At 41.4% G+C, this 23,334-nt stretch overlaps 1 protein-coding gene across 4 annotated transcripts in view; it reads right to left on the bottom strand.

Annotated features, from left to right (window-relative positions):
* DNAI3 (dynein axonemal intermediate chain 3) overlaps positions 1 to 23,334 on the bottom strand; it is a 48,319-nt gene that overhangs the window by 11,285 nt on the left and 13,700 nt on the right. For all 4 annotated transcript variants that reach the window (XR_013230163.1, XM_077333142.1, XM_077333140.1 and 1 more), the window contains exons 6-18: positions 22,917 to 23,063; positions 21,812 to 22,008; positions 19,528 to 19,644; positions 18,312 to 18,502; positions 14,950 to 15,074; positions 14,751 to 14,840; positions 13,227 to 13,313; positions 11,203 to 11,331; positions 8,508 to 8,581; positions 7,638 to 7,785; positions 3,952 to 4,039; positions 2,788 to 2,918; positions 813 to 876 (exon numbers count right to left, since the gene is read on the bottom strand). Coding sequence is in view for 3 of the 4 variants with exons in the window: in XM_077333142.1 (XP_077189257.1) it covers positions 813 to 876; positions 2,788 to 2,918; positions 3,952 to 4,039; positions 7,638 to 7,785; positions 8,508 to 8,581; positions 11,203 to 11,331; positions 13,227 to 13,313; positions 14,751 to 14,840; positions 14,950 to 15,074; positions 18,312 to 18,502; positions 19,528 to 19,644; positions 21,812 to 22,008; positions 22,917 to 23,063 (1,588 nt within the window). In the remaining variant the exon portion in view is untranslated. The remainder of the gene's footprint in view (positions 1 to 812; positions 877 to 2,787; positions 2,919 to 3,951; positions 4,040 to 7,637; positions 7,786 to 8,507; positions 8,582 to 11,202; positions 11,332 to 13,226; positions 13,314 to 14,750; positions 14,841 to 14,949; positions 15,075 to 18,311; positions 18,503 to 19,527; positions 19,645 to 21,811; positions 22,009 to 22,916; positions 23,064 to 23,334) is intronic.

A 23,334-nucleotide genomic window follows, 5' to 3' on the forward strand; every position in this document is an offset into this window, starting at 1 on the left:
AGGGTCCAGATGATACATGGGAATCTATAGGCCAGTCAGCCTAATGTCTGTTCCAGAGAAATTAGTAGTTTGTTAAAAGTAGAATTATTAAGCACATAGAGGAATAAAGTCTGTTTAAGAATCATTTAAAAGGAATAATAAGGGAGATCCAGTAGATATTATACATTTAAAGCAAAGTTTATTACAAGGTCCATCATCAAAAACCTCTGAGTAAATTCAGCAGTCAAATGATTACAGGTGTTAAATCTCCAGAAATTTTGAATCAAATTTCATAATTTTATTTAGTGCCCCCCCAAATCATTCAGTTTTTCTATCAGAAAAAAACTGGGGGGGGGGGAGTCCTCAGAAAAAAATGGTGCCCCCAACCCCCAGGATTTTTGGACCTTCACATCTCTATACAAGATAACAGGATAGGTCTTCTAATGGATTAAAATGTATTAAACAAAAGGAGGAAGCACAGAATAATATATGTTGCTAGAAAAATTGGATAAAGAGAACTTTTCATTCAACCATAGTTGAATGAAATTGTGGGGCATCCAAAATACTTCTTTACTCAGTAAAATACAGCAGACATGGGAGTTGGCCACATGAATGGCTTTAAAAGGACACTAGATAATTTAATGAAAGACAGATCCATGAATGACTGTTAGCCATAACTAAAGGGAATTTCCACATCCCCTGAAGAGGGAAAGTGCCCTGTCGGTTATTCCTTCGGGTCTTCTGGTTAGCCAGTACCAGAATAGGATATTGAATCCAGTAGGGTACCTCTTATATTTTAACACTCTTTCATCAAGCTTAGAAATTTAACATACTAAGCAGTCTTCCTGAGTCACCATCTCTTTCCATCTTCCAGTCTGTATAAAGGACTTCACCATCCTGTAATGCCACAAAAATAAGTAGGTGTAGGAGGAGTTTTGACAAAGTATGGGTTATAATGGACTGGCTCCAACCAGCTTTTCTGCTGATGAAAAATAGGGAGGAGTTCCCCTTGACCACCAACAATACCATGTTGAGGATTGTGGGGCCTGAACAGACAAAAGTCACATTGGACTGAACATAAAAATTGGCTGGATCCAACCCAGTTATTTTACCCCAAATTTGGTTTCTTTCAAGTTTACAAATTCCTTGGACAATGGAAGTAAATCTACACATTGCATTCATAATTGGAGTGAAAGCCATGAACATGCATAACAAATACAGGATGTTTTAAAAGGCATTTATAAATTGTACTGTATGACACAACCTCTTTTACTTCAGTTTATGACTTTAGGCACTTAGACCTTGCATCCATGAACTAAGAGGCAAGAACACAGGAAAAGAGAAAACTAGACAAACCATTTATAAAGCTTTAAAAAACCCTGGAAGAACAAAAATACTATACCAGGGTTCCCCAGTGGCACATGGCTATATTTTCTTTGGCACCTACCAAGTTTTTCAGAAAGTGAGTGGGGCCTTTGGAAATAGGCAACCACCAGGAGATTTGGGAAGCAGAAACACAAGAAACTGACATTGGGCAGGAATGCAATGTCACCTCTGAGTATGTACCTGAAACCGACGTCACAGTGTTGTGTGATAGTGCAAGAATTTCCTAAACTATGTAGGAAATTCTTAGTATCACCTAATGCCATGGCAACATGTATGGATACTTACCCAGAAGTAAAGTAGTGGAGTAGCTTGTAGCCAGTTTCCTGCTCCCTTCTATTTTTCTCCCACTGCTGCTCAGTGGCATGGTAAAAGCAAAATAGGTGGAGGAAACTGGTATCAAGCAATGCTGATATGCTCATTGGCTGCATATTAAAGGATTTCAGCTGGAATCACCCACAGACTCTGTAAAATCACGAGGACTGATAAGCACAGCCATTCCTTGGTCTGTTGCTTCATTACCTCTTTAGGCTTTTCTTCTCTTTTTTCTCCCTCCCCAACTTTCCTCTGTTTCTTTCCCCCCCTTTCTCTTCTTCCTTTGGATTTTCCTTCATTTCATTTCATTCTTTTGCAGAATGCAGAAGGAAGTATTGGGTTTGGCTCTGCCTTCTGGTAGCCATTTTGTGGTAATGCTCACTACTCCCGTCAAAATTCCAAAGGTGCCTGCAGTCTCAGAAATGTTGGGGACCCCATTCCTAAACAAAATGACTAAATCCGAATAAAGCAGAAAATCATAAGCAATTCCTCTATCATTAAATACTGGGGGGAGGGGTAAGATTTGAACCTTGCTTGCTTAGAAACTCAAATAATATTACTGTTCTGAAGACCAGAAGACTTGGTGAACTTCCCACATAGAGGGACAAGGCAAGGGTAAAATACCTGCCTCTACAGTACACTTTTCTATCTTAAATATTGATCCTTGCTTTGGAAGGTTGAGCAATTCACAAGGCTATTTTGGTAGCAGTGAACTCTGTTACGAAAATATGTTTAAGTCAAACCTCAAAAAATCCTCTATAAAAGATGGTGATTGACCCTCTGAGGTGAACAGGTTACTGACAATGTGTTTCCTGTTATGCTAATCCAAGATAAAGGATGCACTGATTTATTCATAATCATTCGCTAATATTTTAGGGTTGTATCTTCTACTTAACTCTGGGTTACATGTTCTAATAGGTCAAGAAAAGTACCTTCTTTCAACATTTCCCCTCCAGCGGAGGAGACTTTCACATTAATAGAATATGCCTTGCATCCACAGACTTCATCACCCTTAGTTTAGCAGAGTGGCAATATATAACCCATTATCTTGTTTTCTCCAGTTCTTTTTCTTCTGTTTCCTGCTAAGAAATATTTAAAATGTCAACTTACTTCAGTTCCAACAAAAAAGTTGGTAGTGATATTTTCTAGCAGCTTAGGTGGTTTCACTGATGGCGTTGTTACCTCACTATAAGGTAGCCTGTCTTTAGATGCCGCTTGTTTGATCTGGGGTTGTGTCCTGTCTTTAAGAGAATGGGAATAAAATGACTGCCATACAGAATTATCTAATAAAAACTGTTTTGTGAGTACTGACAAAGGGATGGTAAATGGGGCTCTTGTGAAGAAAGGGTGTTGATTATGAATGGATTGTGACACCCCTTCACCACTCATAGAATGCTCACCACACCGAGTTTTTTTTATTGGTTTGAACATAACACTCAAGAAAGTAAGGTAGAGTTACAGCATTTCTTTTCCTTTGAACTTTTGAACTATTTCCCTATTCCAGCATTTGGGATCTTTTATTACAAACTGACATTTCCCCCCATTTAGTTTTAAGCTGCTTTCCCCCCAAGTTTTGCTTAGTGAAACAGATATTCTTGCCCTCCCCAGCTCCTTAGTTGTTAACCACTTAACTGCTCTCTAGCCCCTCTTTCGTAACCACCTAACAATCCTTCAGCTGTCTTTGGTCCTTCTTAGGGAGAGGGGGAACCTGGCCTGTCTTCCCACTGATCTACTTTTCCTTTTGCTGATTAAGAGTTCTGTATGAAGTGAAAGCTTTACACTTTACACTTTATTTGGGTAAGCAGCCAGTAAATGCAGCAATTAAATTTAGATTTTTAAAAATTAGTCAATGGTTTTCAGCTACTAGCTTAGCGCTCCAAGGAGGACAAGAAAGTTCCATGGCAAATTAATCATGACACAAATAATCAGGCCCGTATCAGTTTTAAATGGAATCTCCTCAAGTACAACACTAGCTACCTCACAGACTATTTCTCTGGTTTCTTTAAGGGAATTCATGAAAGTAAAGCCAGTTTTGGCATGTAGCATATGGGTAGGGTTTTAGGAAGCATGCATGGCAGTAAATAGTTTGCACTCTCTCGTCACTGAGGCAGGGTCCACAAATCTAGGTTTTACAGGCATAAGAAAAGAGAACATGATGCCACCCAAGGAGGTGAATGGAAGACTTACAGCAGAACTGCATTTAGCTACAATTTTAATTATCCTGACGATTAAGAAACATTTCCCCAGAGACATGAAAATGCAATTTAGCATTACCTTGTATTTTGGTATAGTAGTGCTCCTCTTTGAAGCTAATTTTCAATGGGCTGTACTCTCCACCAGTATCTGACTTCGGCAGGCCTAGCTGTGTTAGGATGTAGGGCAGATTAGACATGACAGGCTTTTAAAAATACACTTGAGTTATGTGTTTTTATCATTTCTGAATATGCCTCTGGAACAGAAAGGGAGGCGACACATTTTGCAATACAGGAAAACAAAGTGTTATTTACCCAGCACAGTTTTCCCTCTTAGAACACCTTGAGTTCTCTTGAAGAAGGAGTTGGGTTTTATATGCCGCTTTTCTCTACCCGAAGGAGGCTCAAAGCGGCTTACAGTCGCCTTCCCTTTCCTCTCCCCACAATAGAGACCCTGTGCGGTGGGTGAGGCTGAGAGAGCCCTGATATCACTGCCCGGTCAGAACAGTTTTATCAGTGCTGTGGCGAGCCCAAGGTCACCCAGCTGGCTGCATGTGGGGGAGTGCAGAATCGAACCCAGCATGCCAGATTAGAAGTCCGCACTCCTAACCACTACACCAAACTGGCTCTACACCAAACTTGCAAGTACAATATATGATCCAGCCAAAGATGTGGACTTTTGAACATGACTGATTTCAACTGGCTAGAGTTAAGGGCGTGTTTAATGACTCTGTTAAGATTAATCTTTAAAAAATATATTTATTTCATTTATAGTCTACCTTTCTCATTGAGATTCAAGAGGGATTACAGAATGAGAAGTCAATGTAATAAAAGCAATGTGATAATACAAGAAACAATTCACACACAAAACCCTTGCCTTACAAAATCAGAAAAACATTCCATACAAACAGCATAACACATGCAAGATACAACGCAAGAATAAAATGCAAGCTGACACCCATCCACCCCAAGATTCACTGGAGACCATGGTAGGAAACTAAATCCACAAAGACGGAGGTCCTGCAACTGGAGAAGAAAGGGCTGGGACAGGAAGCATGTCTCCCATCTTGACGGAATGCAACTAACACATTCATGCTTCATCAGGAACCTCCCTTTTATCAGAAGCACAGGTCACAAATGTAGCTCACCAAGTGTGTAATTATCTATGCCAGGTGAAGCTGCTGGTGTTTTACCTTGCTCTGGAAGACCTAGTACAAAATGATCCATGCAACAGTCACTGAGAGCCAGTTTGGAGTAGTGGTTAGGAGTACGGACTGTTGTGGGAAGAGGAATGGGAAGGCGACTGTAAGCCGCTTTGTGCCTCCTTCGGGTAGAGAAAAGCAGCATATAAGAACCAACTCCTCCTCTTCTTCTTTTTCTGGTTGGATTACTGTAAATGAATAGATGCAGGGCTGCCCTTGTCCCTGCTTCGGAAATGACAACTGGTACAGAATGTGGCTGCCCAGGTCCTTAGGAGGACCCCGTAGAGGGCTCATAATTGACCTGCCCTCCAACAGCTGCACTGGTTGCTGGCGTAGTTCTGGATCAGGTTCAAGGTGCTGCTTCTGACCTTTAATGCTTCTCCCAATATGTTCCCTGAAGAGCACTATGTTCAGTGAATATCAACCTATTGATGATCCCTCGTCCTAAAGATGTCTGCCTGGCCTCGACCAGAACCAAGTCCTTTTCAGTCTTTATCCTAGACTGGGGGAATGAAGCTTCACAGGAAGTTTTACTTCCCTTTAATAGGACAGCAGATTTTCTTAAATTGAGTTATTTTTAGTATATTATACCACTAGAAATAAAGCCTGTTTTATTGTTTAATAAATTGGGCGCTAGGAGCCGGTCTTCTCTCGGCCTCAGGAGTGGCCTCACCACAGTGAGGCTGCTCCCGGGGGCAAGAGAAGGCCAGCTCCCACCCCCACTCCACCCTCCCCGAAGCCCAAAACTCCGTTCTCTTGCCCCCCACCCTCCCCAAAGGCGAAAGCCGTTTGAGAGAAGGCCGACTCCCGCCCCCCCCCCCCACCCTGGCCGAAGACGAAAGAAGGCATCGCGGCCACATCCCCTCCAGCGGCTTGAGCCTTCTCCCAGCCGCTGGAGCTGCCTCGCCGCGTCTGCGATGCGGCAAGGCCGTTCCAGTGGCCAGGAGAAGGCAGCACGGCCCCCCAGAGGACTCACCGCATCGGCTGGCAGTCCAGTCTATGCGGTGATTCCCTGGCCGGGCGAAGCAGCCAATGGGGAGCCGCGCTTCGTGAGGCTCCCCATTGGCTGCTTGGGCCGGGATGGACACTCAGAGGGGCCAATCCTGATTGGCCCCTCTGAGTTTTTATCCTGGACAGGGTCCGCCCTAACTCCTCCCAGACAGCCCTTACTCTTTTATTCAGTCCGCGGCGCGCTGCGCCGCGGGGCTGTTTAAAGATTTTATTTATTTATTTTATTATACCAAACTGCAGATGGCATATGTTCTCTTAGAACAGGAATTCCTCTTACACTGACACACAGAGAGGACTGCCTTTTCTAATATAATGCACAGGCATTGTCTTAAATTAGTACAGTGTTTTTCTTCAGAACTGTTGCCTTCTTCCATGCCAATTTATTCTGAATTAAGTGATACTCAGCTAAGGCTTCTTTATCCAGGTGACGATCCCTGTTTTATGAAAGGCCACAATCTATTCAATTTGATTAAAAGTATTTAGATTAATAAATATTTTTGTCCTATATATAGTAAATAGGATAGTATTCTTTTTTGGTGTGGAACACATCTCCTGACTGCCTCCAGGGATAGAAATGGGTACAGATGTGATGTCTGTTGTCCCACCCCAGGGAATGATCCAGAAAAGGCAGGGAGGTGGCCAGTGGCATCGGTCAAAGCAGCAGCGATGCCCATGCCAGCTGAGCTCAAGGCAGCAGCCTGTGAAAGGCAGGGATGCAGACAGAGGAGGCTGAGGCCGAGGCAGCGGTCACACCCTTGGACATCAAGGCAGCAGCCGCATCCGCACCCGCACTGCTGGAAGCTGAGACAGTGGCGGTGGAGGCCACAGTGGCTGAGACAGCAGCGGAGGTCGCGGTGGAGTCCTGAACCTGGCAGCTGTGAGGCAGCCAGCACAGCTGTGGGGCAGCCAGGCCATGCTTGCGGCGGCAAAGGGCTACCTTGTGCAGGTTGCATATAGTAGCAGGCAGTTGCAAGGTTCCCTGGCCAGGTAAATGAACAAATGCCTTCTGGGAGGAGATAAGCAAGGCTGTCATACTCCAAACATCCCTTCCATTTCTGATGGATCCAAGGCCTCAATTCTGTGAGGAAGATGTATTTATAGAACGTTTTCCAAATTCAAATATAACATATTGAATCATTGGGTGGGTGTTGTGTCTGAGGGTCAGGGTTCTCCTCCTTGCAAGAATCACAGGCTGACGTATGCTGCCTGCACAACTTGAGACCAGCATGTAGTGGGCATCAGCTGATTGCCAGTTGGTCAGGAAGGATGAGAGAGAAGCAAGTGTTAATAATGCCTCTTCTGGCTCTCAAAAGCAGCGTAGTCAGAAGCAACAACCACCATCTGTTATGTGGAAGGGGACTGTGTACACAAATTTTGGCTCTACTTTTGGTTCCCTGGAGTTTCTACCCATAGTTTTTGATTTCTGTTCTTAAAACAGAAATAATTCAAAAAAGAATCTTACATCCAGAAAAAGAGAAAAGGCACAGTTGATTAAATTAAAAAGTCATAGGCTAGTTACATCAATATATATTCAGAAATCTGTCTAGTACTATACCTTAATATGTGGTCTCCAGGAGAGATCTAAGTGCTTGAAAGTAGTTGGCACTTCAGCTGGACATGTAATTATCTTGTCATCTTTCTTCTTCTCTACAGAAAGTTGGAAGCCAGGTTTTTGAGACCGGAGATCCCAAAAGTATATTGAACTGCACAGAAACAACCAATGATGGTAAGACTAGATAAGGCCTATTCAGGTAGTAGGGCCGAAATCCTCCAGTGAGGTTGGCTGTACTATATCTGAGTAGTCAGAATAGAAGAATAGAATCACACATAGTATTGTATGAGGTGCCACAGACAGAGTGCCTGGGCAACCAAGATGAATCCCATTGGTTGCCTACAAATATATGCTCCTAACCTTATTGCACGTTTAAAAAAAAAACAAATAAACCTTCCAGCTATCTTATTGCTTGACAGACACAAGGTCACCGCAAAATGGGTCTATCACATTTCTGGTGGGTTGTGGTTGGCTAGTGGATCTCAAATTGCATACTTGAAAGATTGGACCAAAGTGATTGTGAGTAGTCTATCCTCTTTGATGACTGTTCTGAATGCTTTTAGAAGGATGCCCCCTTCTTCTGAATTCTGAACAGACTGAGGTGGACTGATGGTTAAGTTAATATCCCGATGAAGAATGCTCTTATATTGGCTATGCAACAATATAACAGTTATTCTTTAAAGTGGAAGATGATTTGCACAGCTGAACCTTGTAGGTAACATTTTTGAACAGAATAGTTGGTAGCTCAGGACATATAAAAATCAATAGCAATTACCTACATGAAGCAATGGGAAGACAAAGGGATAAAAGGGTGTGGGAACGGGGAATCAAAAAGAGGCTTTTTGTGCAATAAAACCTTGTAAAAAGCACTACCAGTCAGGAGAACAAGTGACAAGTTGTATACAAATTCCAGTTCTGTTCTCAAAGACAGTACCCATTCTGTTAACCTAAGACAGGGGGATAAAAAGCAAGAGAAAATACATTTAGCATTAGGAGCTGGAATGAGTGAGCAATATCTACAAAGGCAGGAAGACTCTGCCACCACAGGGGGGAGGGGAGAGATTCCCAAGCAAAGGTTTCTTTGATTTTATTTGCAATTTTTCAGTTATGGATACTGTTGAATTTATGTGTCGTAGAAACCGTAGAATGTAAGACTGTAAATGTTGTGCCAGACATTACAGCCTTTAAAATTTACCAACAAGTTTGTTTTTAACGTCCATGCACTTCAGATTTTAGAATATTTTTTACCATTTGAAAGTTGAACATTTACTCTGGGCATATTAGTCCCACCAAGGACTCTCAAATATGCATAGATTCCAACATTATCATAATTATACTAGGGGGAAAGCCCATTTTATTTCACAATAAAATGGGCGCTAGGCCTCCCCGGCAAAGCCTTCGCAGGGCAAAGGCTTCCCAGGGCCTGCCATTCCCCTGGTCGGGCGTCACATGCTCCCTGGGACACCCCGCGCCGCCCCGTGTTCGGCGCTGTGAGAAGAGCAGGGCTGCCGTGTCTGCAATGCGGCAGCCCTGCTGTTCTGGCCGTGTCAAAGGCCTGGCGTCCCCGGCCTCCCCGCCCATGGGCCCTGCCTTGTATGTGGGAAAGGAGGGAAAATTTATACCATGCCTTTTTTTTGTTTAATTTCTCAGAGCAGGAAATGGAGAAGGGATGGCGGGTGTGAGGGCGGGACAACGCTACAGAGACTATCATGCCTTTTCCCCTCCACACAGGTTTGCCCCTAGATGCTCCCTGATGAGGAGCATGATAGGAGGTGGCAAATCCAGTGACCTTCATCTCATGACAAATATGCCCAAAACTTGAGCCAGCCCTGGACAGCCTCACGATGCAGACGATGGCATGTGGAGGGGGCTCTAAAACCCGCCAGCAACCAGAGGCTGACCAGAGACAGATTACTAATGTGGAAATGGTCTCAATATCCCAATTAATTGGGCACAGGGCAAATTTATTTTCTATATTCTTATAAAATTAAAATATTGTTTAAGATTTATGGATAAATTGAAGGACTGCAATCTGGATTTTCAGATAGTTAGGTGGACAGGGAATTGGTTACAGAACCGCATTCAAAGAGTTGTTGTCAATGGTGTTTCATCAGACTGGAGGGAGGTGAGTAGTGGGATACGTCAGGGCTCAGGGCTCGATCCGGTACTTTTTAACATATGTATTAATGATCTAGATGAGGGGGTGGAAGGACTACTCATCAAGTTTGCAGATGACACCAAATTGAGAGGACTGGCAAATACTCCAGAAGATAGAGACAGAGTTTAACGAGATCTGAACACAATGGAAAAATGGGCAAATGAGAACAAGATGCAATTTAATAAAGATAAGTGTAAAGTTCTGCATCTGGGTCAGAAAAATGAAAAGCATGCCTACTGGATGGGGGATACGCTTCTAGGTAACACTGTGTGTGAACGAGACCTTGGGGTACTTTTGGATTGTAAACTAAACAGGAGCAGGCAGTGTGATGCAGCGGTAAAAAAGGCGAATGCCATTTTGGGCAGTATCAACAGGGGCATCACATCAAAATCACAAGATGTCATAGTCCCATTGTATACGGCACTGGTCAGACCACACCTGGAGTACTGTGTGCAGTTCTGGAGGCCTCACTTCAAGAAGGACGTAGATAAAATTGAAAGGGTACAGAGGAGAGCGACAAGGATGATCTGGGGCCAAGGAACCAAGCCCTACGAGGATAGGTTGAGGGGCTTGGGAATGTTCAGCCTGGAGAAAAGGAGGTTGAGAGGGGACATGATAGCCCTCTTTAAGTATTTGAAAGGTTGTCATTTGGAGGAGGGCAGGATGCTGTTCCCGTTGGCTGCAGAGGAAAGGACACACAGTAATGGGTTTAAACTACAAGCACAACGATATAGGCTGGATATCAGGAAAACAATTTTCACAGTCAGAGTAGTTCAGCAGTGGAATAGGCTGCCTAAGGAGGTGGTGAGCTTCCCCTCACTGGCAGTCTTCAAGCAAAGGTTGGATACACACTTTTCTTGGATGCTTTAGGATGCTTAGGGCTAGTCCTGCGTTGAGCAGGGGGTTGGACTAGATGGCCTGTATGGCCCCTTCCAACTCTATGATTCTATGTTACTTTTAAGTTTAACAGAAAGATATCAGGTGTTTAATAACAAATGTTTAATGTCTAAACATAATCTACATTGGATTTCCATCTGTTTGGGGCACAATTCAAAGTGCAGGTTCTTACCTATAAGGCCCTAAATAGCTTGGGGAAAGGGTACTTGAGGGATAATCTTCTACCATATGCCCAGCCTCCCAGGTGAGAGCCTCTTCAGAAGCCATGCACTGTGTGACCTTGCCTGCAGAAGTAAGGCCAGTGGTAACCACTCCCTAAGTTTTATTAGATATGAATTTTACATAATTACAAGCCCCTTGATCCAGATTTTTCTCATACCATCTACATAAAATATCTGCATAGTGAGGATCCATTTGTTGCATCTGAAGTAGTGAGCTGGAATACAATAGTTTACAATAGTTTAGTCTCAAAAACACCACAGGACTCTTATTCAATAAATAATTGAAGCATACCTCAAAAGTGTCTGGAAGCCACTGAATATCCGTAATAACTGATTTGTGGCCATATTCTATGGAAGAGACTGCGCAGTATCTCACCATGTGCAGCTCCTTTGCAAGTTGTTGCTCCACCATGAAGGATGGCTAAAAGTGAACATGGACTGTTCAGTATTCTGGAACTTTAGATATGTGTGTGTAAAGTGCCACCAAGTGTAGCTGACTTATGGTGACCAGAGGTATGAAACATTCAGCAGTGGTTTGCCATTGTCTGCATCAGCTTATTCTGTAAGCCTCCTCAAGGTGACAGTTGTCAAAAAAGGCGGGACATAGATTTGAAAATAAATAAATAAATCATGACCCTGGACTTCCTTAGTGGTCTCCCATCCAAATACTAACCAAGGTTAAATACTAACCACTTAGACTCCAAGATCTGATGTGATCAGGCTAGCTTAGGCCATGCAGATCTGGGTGACTTTATATATACATGATTTATATATGCATTTTAGTTTTATCTTATAAGTCTATAATCTTTTTGTAGTTAATGAAGACAAATTAAGTCTGGCAAACACTCAGCTTCCATTTATATTTTTAAAATCCTAACAAATGTTGTTAGGGACATACAGCACACAAAAACAATCAGACATTCAGTGAATCTCAGATTCTTGGAGCTCAATAAAAGTAGGGATGCTGTGAACTTTGAGGTGAACACGTTGAATATATGAATACCCCGTGTTCAACAGCTGCAATCAACAATGAATGAAATCAAATTGGCAAAAAATTGTATGGATCTTCTTTCTAAATTTTATTGTCTGTCTCTCTTAGTATCCAATATATCAGCAACCATAACTGAGTCTCAGGTATTGTATCCCACTTTCTATATATTCATCAGTAATTGCACCTCATAATCTGAATAAATACTTTGAATATCACAACACACACAAATCATTTTGGCACAGCTCCAAACTTATTAAAAAAACCTTAAGAAGAAGAGTTGGTTCTTATATGCTGCTTTTCTCTACCTGAAGGAGTCTCAAAGTGGCTTCCCTTTCCTTTCCCCACAACAGACACCCTGTGAGGTGGGTGAGGCTGAGAAAGCTCGGTCAGAACAGCTTTATCAGTGCTGTGGCGAGGCCAAGGTCACCCAGCTGGCTGCATGTGGAGGAGGAACGGGGAATCAAACCTGGCTCAGCAGATTAGAAGTCTGAGCTCCTAAGACATATCACCTCGGCATAAGCTCCCCAATAATGGGGTCATTTGAGTGTTGTGAATGAGGAAATGACCCCATTACTGGAGAGCTTATGCCGAGGTGATGTCTTATGGTTTTTTAATACGTTTGGAGCTCTCCTAAGACTGGTTGAAAATGGACATGCAAAAAAATTGTACATGGACTTAAAACACCAAATGGTAACATGCTTTTTTTCAAGAATAGAATGTTTGTTTATAAACACTGGCTGACTGGCCAGTTTGCTCACTGTTTAGGTATCTGATTGGCTGCCAAGCTGCATACAGCAGCAACAGGTCTGTGGGCGAGAGACAGAAAAGGACTCCCAAAGCATGCAGTGTGAGAGAGTGCAGGCATGAAGCTCAGCTGGCTGCTCGGCTCTACATTGTATTGTATTTCTTGGATATATGCAAAGTAACTAAAGAGACAGGTTTCAACTGGTTTCAAGAGAGTGACAAAAATTCAGCTGTAAGCCAAACCAGTGGGTATTTGAGCATCTTTAATAAATAGCAGTTTCCCCTGTTCTAATGGAATACATGCTGTAGAATTCCAAGAGAATTGCTTTACATTTAAGATAAGTACTCCATGGCCTTGGAAAGTACATGCATGGGCAGATAGAAAGAGTGGGCCAAGCAATCATTTTTTTCCTTCTGTGACAATAATTGAAACTTCCATAGCTTTATCTGTGGTTTCCTGTTTATACATCAGATGGTCCACACAGATATGTACTCTAGAATGACTAAAGCATAAGTAGAAGAAATATCTTCTCTGTCCAAGTCTAAGGGGCTCATAACATTGATTATAATAGAGAGCTGACCATATTGGCTGTAGTCCTCTTGCTTGCTCCACCTGTCTTTGCGTTCTGTAACCTCTCTTCATACTGTGAAATGTCCCACAGTACAACCTAGGTAAAGGAGACAACGGATTGTCAAGTCAGGCTCTTTTTATTATACAGCATGACAGAAAAATGAAATATGTATAGAGAATGAATGGGAGAAGTTACAGAAAGGATAGTGATTTGTAGTAATTAATATTTATATATATATTTTACAGAGGTTGTTTCCAGTATCGAGAAATCCCACACAATGACCCAAGGTTACTGGTGGATCCTTTATTCCCCCCCCCCCCCAATATGATGTGATATAAAATCACTAACATTGAGCAGGGCTGAGAATAGATTGATAGTAATAGTCACTTTGGGTCACACAATGTATATTGATGATTAGGACTTATAGTCTTATACTGAGATGTATTGATCAGAATTGGAAAAGAAAGAAATGCTAAAGAATAATGATTAATTGCTGGATCTTCTTTATGGCTTTACTAGATGCTGTGCATTACACAATTAGAAGAAGCAGTGCAAGATGGGAAGACATGGAGATAGCTGAGCCATAGGATTGCCAAGAGTTGGACCCAACTGAATGGCTAACATCATCAGATGCTGTAAGGTGATCCATAAATGACATTTTGAAACTAGAAACTGTAGGCATGAATGGCCCTCCCAGTTTGCAATAGGGTTTTGGTAGGTGGAACTGCAGGTTAATTCTCTGTCCTGTGCCTTTTGCATAATTGTGGCAATAGTATGTCCCTCACTGGAAAACATAACAAGAGGGGATTGGACCAGGAATGTATCACAGGAAGTCTGCATGAGTTGGTAATCTTCTAAAGGAAGGAAGACAATTCCAGAGACTGTCAAAGCAGCCTCCTGTTTAGCTGAAGGTGGAATGAAGATCATGGTGCTCTAGAGTTAGAGACTAGCAAACCAGCTGGTTTGGGAACTTTTATAGAAGTTGGAGAATATCTTCTGGCCTGCTCCTGTTGTGTTGGAACTTCCTTACCCTTACAATATGAACTGAGTTTAGTGGTACGCAGACTGAATCTTCCCCAGCATCTTTCAGGCCACCTGTCCAAGAACTCTTGCAAGCTTGCATTCTGACAGTCAGGCAATGAAACAGCTAGTGGCCCAGAGGAAAGCCTAGTGTGCAATGTCCATAGTGGCTGGAGAGCTGCAGTCTGTTTTAATCCTGACCAGCTTTTTGTTTTTCTGATGTGGTCATGTCATATGGATTCTCTGGCCTCTTGGCAGAGCTCCCTCAAAACCCATGACAATACTCTGTAGCTAAGAAGCATACATGCTAACATCAGTCCTAATAAGGAGGGGCTGGTGTTAGGTCTCATGCTAATTATGTCCAGCCCCTCTGCTACAGTATCACCTGGACTTCTACAGAGCAGCAGGGAGGAAAAACAATATATATTGCTGGTCAGTTATGAATAGCTTATTTGTATACATGCAAACTCTTAGCTGAATGTTGACTATAGGGCAGAAAACAGAACCTAGTACCTGTCCATTTATACAGCCTCCTGCAATGATGTTGGGGTCACTTGGTGAGAACTGGAAGCAATAGATGTCTTCGGGGCACTCCAGCATTAGCTAGAAAACATAATTATTGAGAGGGTGGGAGGCATAAGAGTTCTGAGTACTGCCACATCTGATTTCATTGTTGATTTACTTCACCATATTAAAGCCATCTTCAAAATACCTGTGGGTGAATAGGGTCTGCAAAACTCCAAAAAAGAATTGGTGCTTTCCACAAGAGTAATTTCCCAGACATTTGTATTCGCTCCTCATAAGAAAGCCTCTCTGTTACTGACACCGCGATGATCCCTGATGGAAAACAAATACAGCTTCATCCGCTGCAACTGGGAAAATGTTCCTTTTCACAGCTGTTGTCTGCATTCTGCCTGAACTTGTCAGTCATAAAGTGCTTTAAGAATCACAACAGGGGCAAATCCTAAATTAGCATTCACCACTGCTTCTTACAGCAATTAATTATAAAATGTAATAATGCATTTTTGCGAAGGAAGATTTCCTTTTACCTATTATTAATCAGTTTTATTGGTTTATCCTTGGCACCATTGTTTTTTTGTAATCCTGAGAAAAAAATTCTTTAAAATCCTCTTTCTGAAATGTTTATAGCTTTATAAATATTTATCATGTTCCCAATTAGTTGTCTTCCTACACAGTCTAAAAAGTAACTGTGCAATCCTAGGCAGAGTTACTCCATTCTAAGCCCATACAAACAATGATACTGCCTTTCCTTGACTATTTTAGGTGTCTAGTACTTCCTTGTGCCCTGCAATACACTATTTTTTGGATTTTTAAAAAATATCAAATCAGTGTGATATCACATTATTGCAAAATGGATATAAATTCCTTAGAGAAATACACATAGAAAAGCTAATGTAGTTTTAAAATGGTTATAGAAGAAAGCGATCACAAAAGAGTATTTTGTTCTATAAATTTTCTTTAATATTTAATATTTTTATTTAATATAATAATAGCATTATAATTCTAAAAACCTGTAAACCATTTCTAAACTTTTTTTCCAAATTGCTGTTTTTCTTATGACCCTTGACCCTCATACAGATATAGCAAGTTAGCCTGTCAGTCCTGGTAGGACCACATATTTTAATGAACCAAGCTCTAGGTTTAGCTATATCTGGATCTCCATTGTCTGGAAGTGTTGTTGCTCCAATCATAAAATTAAAACTGATGTTATTCTTCTGACGTTGAATCTTTAATAAACTTTTAAAAAGCCAATTCAGGGTCAGGATTTCACATTAAAATTAGAATGGCCACTTCAGTCAGGGCAGGGGTGGGGAAATTGTTTATCCTCCTTCTTGCCTGAGCAAACATCCACTCACAAAACAGGCAGGAGAGGTGATTTTACCATTCCCATTGGGAACCCTGGGGTCAGAAATGACTGCTGGGAGGCGAGGGGAGATCTGGAAGACTCAAGGATCCTTCCCTGGATCCAACCCACTTATAGACTTTTGACAATGAGTTTTCTATATCAATATTGCCTAATTTTTTCTCAAGTTTCTGCAAACCTTTTCTTGTCATTATCCAGTGATTCAGGAAGTCCTTGAATATACTGAAATGCTGGCTGTCTTAATTCCAAACATTCTTGATGAAAACTAGAATCATAGAATCATAGAGTTGGAAGGGGCCATACAGGCCATCTAGTCCAACCCCCTGCTCAACGCAGGATCAGCCCAAAGCATCCTAAAGCATCCAAGAAAAGTGTGTATCCAACCTTTGCTTGAAGACTGCCAGTGAGGGGGAGCTCACCACCTCCTTAGGCAGCCTATTCCACTGCTGAACTACTCTGTGAAATTTTTTTCCTGATATCTAGCCTATATCGTTGTACTTGGAAGTTTAAACCCATTACTGCGTGTCCTCTCCTCTGCAGCCAACAGAAACAGCATCCTGCCCTCCTCCCAGTGACAGCCTTTCAAATACTTAAAGAGGTCTATCATGTCCCCTCTCAACCTCATTTTCTCCAGGCTGAACATACCCAAGTCCCTCAACCTATCTTCATAGGGCTTGGTCCCTTGGCTCTTATAACCATTGATCTTATAACTCTTATAACCATTGATCTTATTTTTAATCCATTCCATATATTCAAGCCAAAGAATTCCCATCTACTAAAAATACATTGGACAACAGTGGAACCATAAATTTCAGATGGTGTTGAATCAAAGCAGATAACATTTTTTAAATCAGCCCCAAATCTCAGATCTGAACTGTTAACCGTAAAAGGTCTATCATTTTCAGCTGCTGGGAAACATGCAAAGGAATTTTAATTCTTTGGGGGACTGGGGGACTGCACATTGTTCTAAATGTGACCTCCCTAAAGTTTAACATCACAGCTTGACACTTGCTATTATATTTTTATATCCCTTCCTCTAAAGCAAATTATATGCTACCCCACAGCCACGAGTAAAAAAGTCCAGATGCAAAATACTTGGAATCAGATGAAGAAAGGAGATGCTTAATTCTTCAATTGCCAGGTTCAGTGTAAGTGTGGAGCAGTAGTAAGTATGTGGGATTAGGACTGAGAAGATCCAGAGTCATGTATTCCCTCTGCCATGAAGTTTACTGGGTAACCTTGGCTGGTCACTTTCACCACAACCTATCTCAGACTATTTTTGTGAAAATAAAGGGAAGAGGGCACTGCCCACACTTCTTTAAAGGAAATATGAGATTTAAAAGAATCTAATAAATTGCCTCTTGATATCCCTTCCTGACAATATATATTGTTGTTGTTAGGTGCGAAGTTGTGTCTGACTCATCGCAACCCCATGGACAATGATCCTCCAGGCCTTCCTGTCCTCCACCATTCCCCGGAGTCCATTTAAGTTTGCACCTACTGCTTCAGTGACTCCATCCAGCCACCTCATTCTCTGTCGTCCCCTTCTTCTTTTGCCCTCAATCACTCCCAGCATTAGGCTCTTCTCCAGGGAGTCCTTCCTTCTCATGAGGTGGCCAAAGTATTTGAGTTTCATCTTCAGGATCTGGCCTTCTAAGGAGCAGTCAGGGCTGATCTCCTCTAGGACTGACCGGTTTGTTCGCCTTGCAGTCCAAGGGACTCGCAAGAGTCTTCTCCAGCACCAGAGTTCAATTCTTTGACGCTTGGCCTTCCTTATGGTCCAACTTATATGGTCATATCACCTGATCAACGTTGAATGTTTTAACAAAATTTAAAAATATATCAAAATTAATTAACTCCCACCTACTCGGGAAACCTCCAAGGCCATTAAGAAACCCCAGGGTCTCACGAAACCCTGGTTGAAAAAGCCTGGATTACAGTTACAGAATTTGTCTTTCACTTTGTTTCTTATCATTAGTTAAGAATGCGATATAAAGGCCATTTATTTTGCTGCATATTTACCCCCCAGAATATTACAAAATACATGCTCATCACATTTCCCTTTAATGTTAAACTGGCTTTTTTCATGGAAAGGCCAATAAATTGGAAGAGATTTTCATCTTTCAAAGAGTACCAAACATGCCTCACTGTGGTTTCTAGCTGTGAACTGAATATTCTGTCAACTTTACCATAAATGGTTGGGTGCCAGCAAATGCAGCTAACTGTTCTGTCCTTGAGATAATGTAGGTCTGTAAATGACTGGTATTCCTTGAGGAAAATATCTGACTTGCCCGCAAAGGCCCCTTCATCTTCTGCAAGGGCTTTCCAATCATCAAAAAAGGCATCCATTATTTCATTTTGTTGTAACGCTATTTCAACTCTGTGGTATGGGAAAAATTGAAAAAAAAATTAGATGCTACTTCTCAAATTATAAAATTTACTTATTTCAGAAAGTAAGTCACTTTCTGTTTAAAAGGGTGTTGCATCAACTACTGTGGTATGCATGTCATGTTTCCTGTATGGTTGATAACCAGAAGCTTCCACACCAACCTCAGTTATATATTTGGGAAGAATAATCCATTATATAATACCTGGTACTGCTTAGAAATCAAGCAGATTTAACAAAATGATAGGTCATGAGACCTTCTGCCATTATGCTTTTTTGGTGACACAATTATTTGCTACAATTGTGCAAGAGAAACACTGGTTGAATTCTACAGAGAGAGGCACAGGATTCAAGATGACTTCTATGGCAAACGCATGTTATTCTAAAACCCAGATTTGGAATCTGGGAGTGATGCTTTTTCACCATTGTATGTGCAGAGCCATTTGTTATTTCTTATGCTGAGGATCTTGACCTGGCATTGACAAACAGGTCCTGGTAAAGCCTGGCTCTGTTCATATTCTCTGAATTGTTTTTTGTTGTTGTTGTTGTTGGATATTGTTTAATCTCTGGTGTTCAGAAAGAAGACATGTATAGAGGATATGGATTTTTCAGACACTCCAACAGCTGATAAAAGTTAAAACTCAGACTGCAGCTGCACACTGTAAGTAGGAAACTCATTCCCCAAACTGTTGAATTTACATGCTAGTAAAGAAAATTCAGATTGGACTGTAAGGTGTTGATGGGACCACTGTTGTTAAGTGGCTTTGGTTTCTCACTGGGGAAAAAGTGGCTGAAATCTAAATGAGCTCTTTTACTCAGAAGCTAGGGACAGAGGCTTCCCTTTTTGATGATTCACTATCTCTTGCCTGTGTCTGGGCTCATGCATAGTAATCATAAAGGGAAGATTGAGGAGGCTTCTGGGTCTGACTAGGCAGGCTACACAGCTGGAAGAAAACCCTTGCAAAACCCTTGCAAAACTCTCAATATACAATTTTAATGGATACAGCATGATACTTAACCTTAAAGTCACAGAGAGAACAAAGTTTTTCAGCTCTTCTGATGATAAATACATATTCTTGTCTTCATCTGAGAATTCTCTAGGATAATATTGTGTCCCTTTATTTTTCGGGTAGGTCCTACAGTCATGAAAAGACATCATTTAGAAATGGGGCAGACCAATCTGTTACGACATAGTTTGTTACCTTTATACGAATGCTGTTTCACACAGTAAGCAAAATGCCAGGAGTGTGGGAGACTTCCTGACCTCCTCTGGCAGGCTATTATACATGGAATGTGTTCAAGCAGTTGTTGATCTTGCCGATCTGGAGGGTGACACCTGTAAAAGGCCCTTTTAGGAAGAGCAGTCATGGAGGGATATAAGTGAAGTCCTGAAATTTTGCAGAACCTCTTTTCTACAAGTTTATCTTTGATCAAAACAAAACGGATCAAAAACAAACTCCAAATTCCTAAAAAGAGGGAGGAAAATAGATTGTTGGATTCCAGAGAGAAATTGGGCAAGGATGAATTAAGGTAATTTCTCTTAATGCTAGGGAGAATTGGAAGCAACAATTAACATAGTGCTTTAAGTCTTTATGTAATGTTTAGTTAAATAATTTGTGTTATTTCTCCGGTCATTATCACTGGCTGCCAAAGGTAAGGATGGGGGAAGCAATACATTAAAGTCTAAACAAATCATACACAGAGAGGGGAATGAAAACCATATGGGACTGCCACTTGGTAATAGATTCTCCCAAAGCAGCGCTGCCAACTCCAGTTTGAGAAATTCCTGGAGATATTGTGGCCAGTGTCTGGGGAAGGTGGAGTTTGAACAGGGAAGTTTGAACAGCAGGGACATGATGTGACTTTCATGTTTTTTCTCCTTGATGCAGTCCATGCTCTGAAGTTGCCATTTAGTTCAGAGAACAGATCTCTGTAGTTTGAAGATCAGTTGTAATTCTAGGAGGATCGGTCCCACCTTGAAGCTTTTAAGGTAAAGGTATCCCCTGTGCAAGTACCAAGTCATGTCTGATCCTTGGGGTGACGCCCTCCAGCGTTTTCATGGCAGACTCAATACAAGGTGGCCTTGCCAGTGCCTTCCCCAGTCATTACCGTTTACCCCCCAGCAAGCTGGGTACTCATTTTACTGACCTTAGAAGGATGGAAGGCTGAGTCAACCTTGAGCCAGCTGCTGGGATCAAACTCCCAATCTCATGGGCAGACAGCTTCAGGCAGCATTTCTGCCACTTATCACTATGCGCCACAAGAGGCTTTTAGCCCAAATTAAAGTGCCCAGTTGGCCAGCTCCATCACACATTTCCACTCAATAGAGAAGTGGGGGCAAAACAGTGTTGTGTAACTTCATTACTTTACTTCTGGGTATGTAGTGTGACTTGATGCTGCAGGAATTTCCGTGATCTCTATGGTTTTATCATAGAGTTTCAGGGAAATCCTAGAGTGTTGTGTGACATGGTAGCATCACTTCTGGGTACAAACCTAGAAGTGATGTTGTGCAACATTATCTTTCCCAGTTCACCACCACCACCCTTAGGGCTGGCCACTATATCCCAAATGTAATTCTATTATTTGTCAATAATTCCTGGATTAGGCCACATTTGGAAGGGAGGAATGGATAAAATACAATACCTGAAATATATTATTTCCAAGGCCCTGACATTGGTTTCCAAAAAGATTGAATCATGTTGTGAAACAGCCAGTCCTTGGAGACAGTTCTCCAACAGACTGATGAGGAACAGCTGGATTCTGTGTCCACCAGCCAGCTGCAGCTGAATAACCAGACTGGGAATCAGAGCCTGCTGTGGATACACAGCCAGGAGGTAGTGAGGTGCTGGTTTCATCTCATAGCCTTGAGCAGACAGTTCAGGGTCAGTCAGGGTCACCAATCTCACCTAGGATCCCCACGTCTACAAAAGCAATGCCAGCCCAGGTGCAGAGTTGATTTATAGTCCAGACGAAGTTCAGCATGCCTCCAAGCTCAATATTGGATGTCAGAAGGAGGGAAGTCACCAGAGGATACATGAAGCAGCTGGCACACGTGTGATGTAGGGCATGGAGCATGTAGCTTCAACACATTCCCATTTGACACTGATCTGTATGGTTCTTGCTTTTCAGAAAACTGACCTTAGTCTGCTCAGACAACTTTTATATAATTTATGTACTCTGTTTATTAAACTCTGGCATCCTGCCCTTGATAACTAGTTCCCATTATCTGCCTGAGTTAACTCTGCATATACTAGTACCTGGCTGAAGCAGAACATCTTGGTTGAAATGGGTACTTATACTTACCATTTTGTCTGAGTACCTGTCTCTTTTTCCTCTGGAACAACCTGAATACCAGTATCTCTCTCAAGCTGCCGAATGGTGAAGTTTTTATCTTGGTAAGCTGTACATTCCACATATCCATATTTATCTGATGCATTTCTGTTGAAGAATTTAATTCGAGCCCCAAATTCTTTGTGTGGTCGAGAAATCATATATTTAATCTGCAATTTCAGCCAAAAAAATTTTAATTGCAGTATTTTCATAGAACAGTGCCAATTCTAGATTTTATGGTTTGATATTTGTATAGACTTATTGGTTATTAAACATTTCAATATTTTGTTTGAGTGATATAGAAAGATTACTAGCAATATTCTCCTAGAGTTATACCCTTCTAAATCCACTAAAGTCAGTGGTTTCTATTCAGAATTTCACTGTAAAAAAACGTTAAATAATAATAGTTTTTTAAAGCCTCTTAATGTGTTTGCATTTTAATTCTGCAAACAGTTCATGTTAATAATACTCAGCATTTTATATGATAACTAAACCAACCAGTACAAGTTCACAGTCATATACAATCTTTACTTCATCAGAAATCTTTGAGGATTGGTTTGTGAAGTTGTCTACACATGTATATAACCTATAGTTTTTTCTATTATGTGTAACACCTGAAAATGAATGTGGGCGGGAACTATTCCTTGCATTTCACACATAGTAACACAACAATGACTTCTTTAAGGAAAACTTAATTGATTTTGTACATTTAACAAAGGTTGACTACATAATGACAGACAGGCTGACCCTCCCACAAAGCCCAGGTATGTTAAAAAATTAAATTTTTTAATGTTTTAATGTTTTATTAATGTTAATTAACTTATATTGCTGTTATTATTGTATTGATGTACTCTGCCCTGAATCATTCTGGAAGGGTGGTATAAAAATGAAATAAATAACATTTGAACCTTGGCCTACTTCCTACTTGCGTTTTAATTTCCCCCCCTCATATAAGGATCTCAGTCATTGGTAGCCAAAGGAATTCATGGAGAACCTTACTGTCCAACTTTTTTTTAAAGTAATAACATTTTTAATGCAAATAATGTTAATAGGACTGAATAACATGCCTAGCTCTAACCTTTGCCGGTGATTCCTTAACTGACTCTTCTTCAATTTCCTTTTCACTTCCAAGAGAGACCCAAGGTTTGCGCACAGGAGGTTTATAAACATAATCTTCTTGCATTCCTTCTTTAAATTCTCCTTCTTCTTCCTCTGGCTCTGGAGGCTTTTGGGGGAGGAAATCTTTTCAAAGTTTTGTATTTATAGATATTTTCTATTAAAGGTAAATATTAAAACATGATGACCCACATTGGATCCCATTCCAAGGACTGTTCTGTAAGAGGGGATAGTGATTTCCACCAGTTTTCCCTCAAGCTACAGATCATCCCACTGTGCTGTTCCAGGAACACATTTTTTGGCTAGGAGGGATTTCAGTGAGCTGTTGTGGGAGAAAGAATGGGGAGAGTAGAGCTAACTGCCCCTCCTCTTAATGAAAC

This window comes from Paroedura picta, chromosome 4, assembly GCF_049243985.1.
Source record: "Paroedura picta isolate Pp20150507F chromosome 4, Ppicta_v3.0, whole genome shotgun sequence".
In the NCBI taxonomy this organism is placed as follows: domain Eukaryota; kingdom Metazoa; phylum Chordata; class Lepidosauria; order Squamata; family Gekkonidae; genus Paroedura; species Paroedura picta.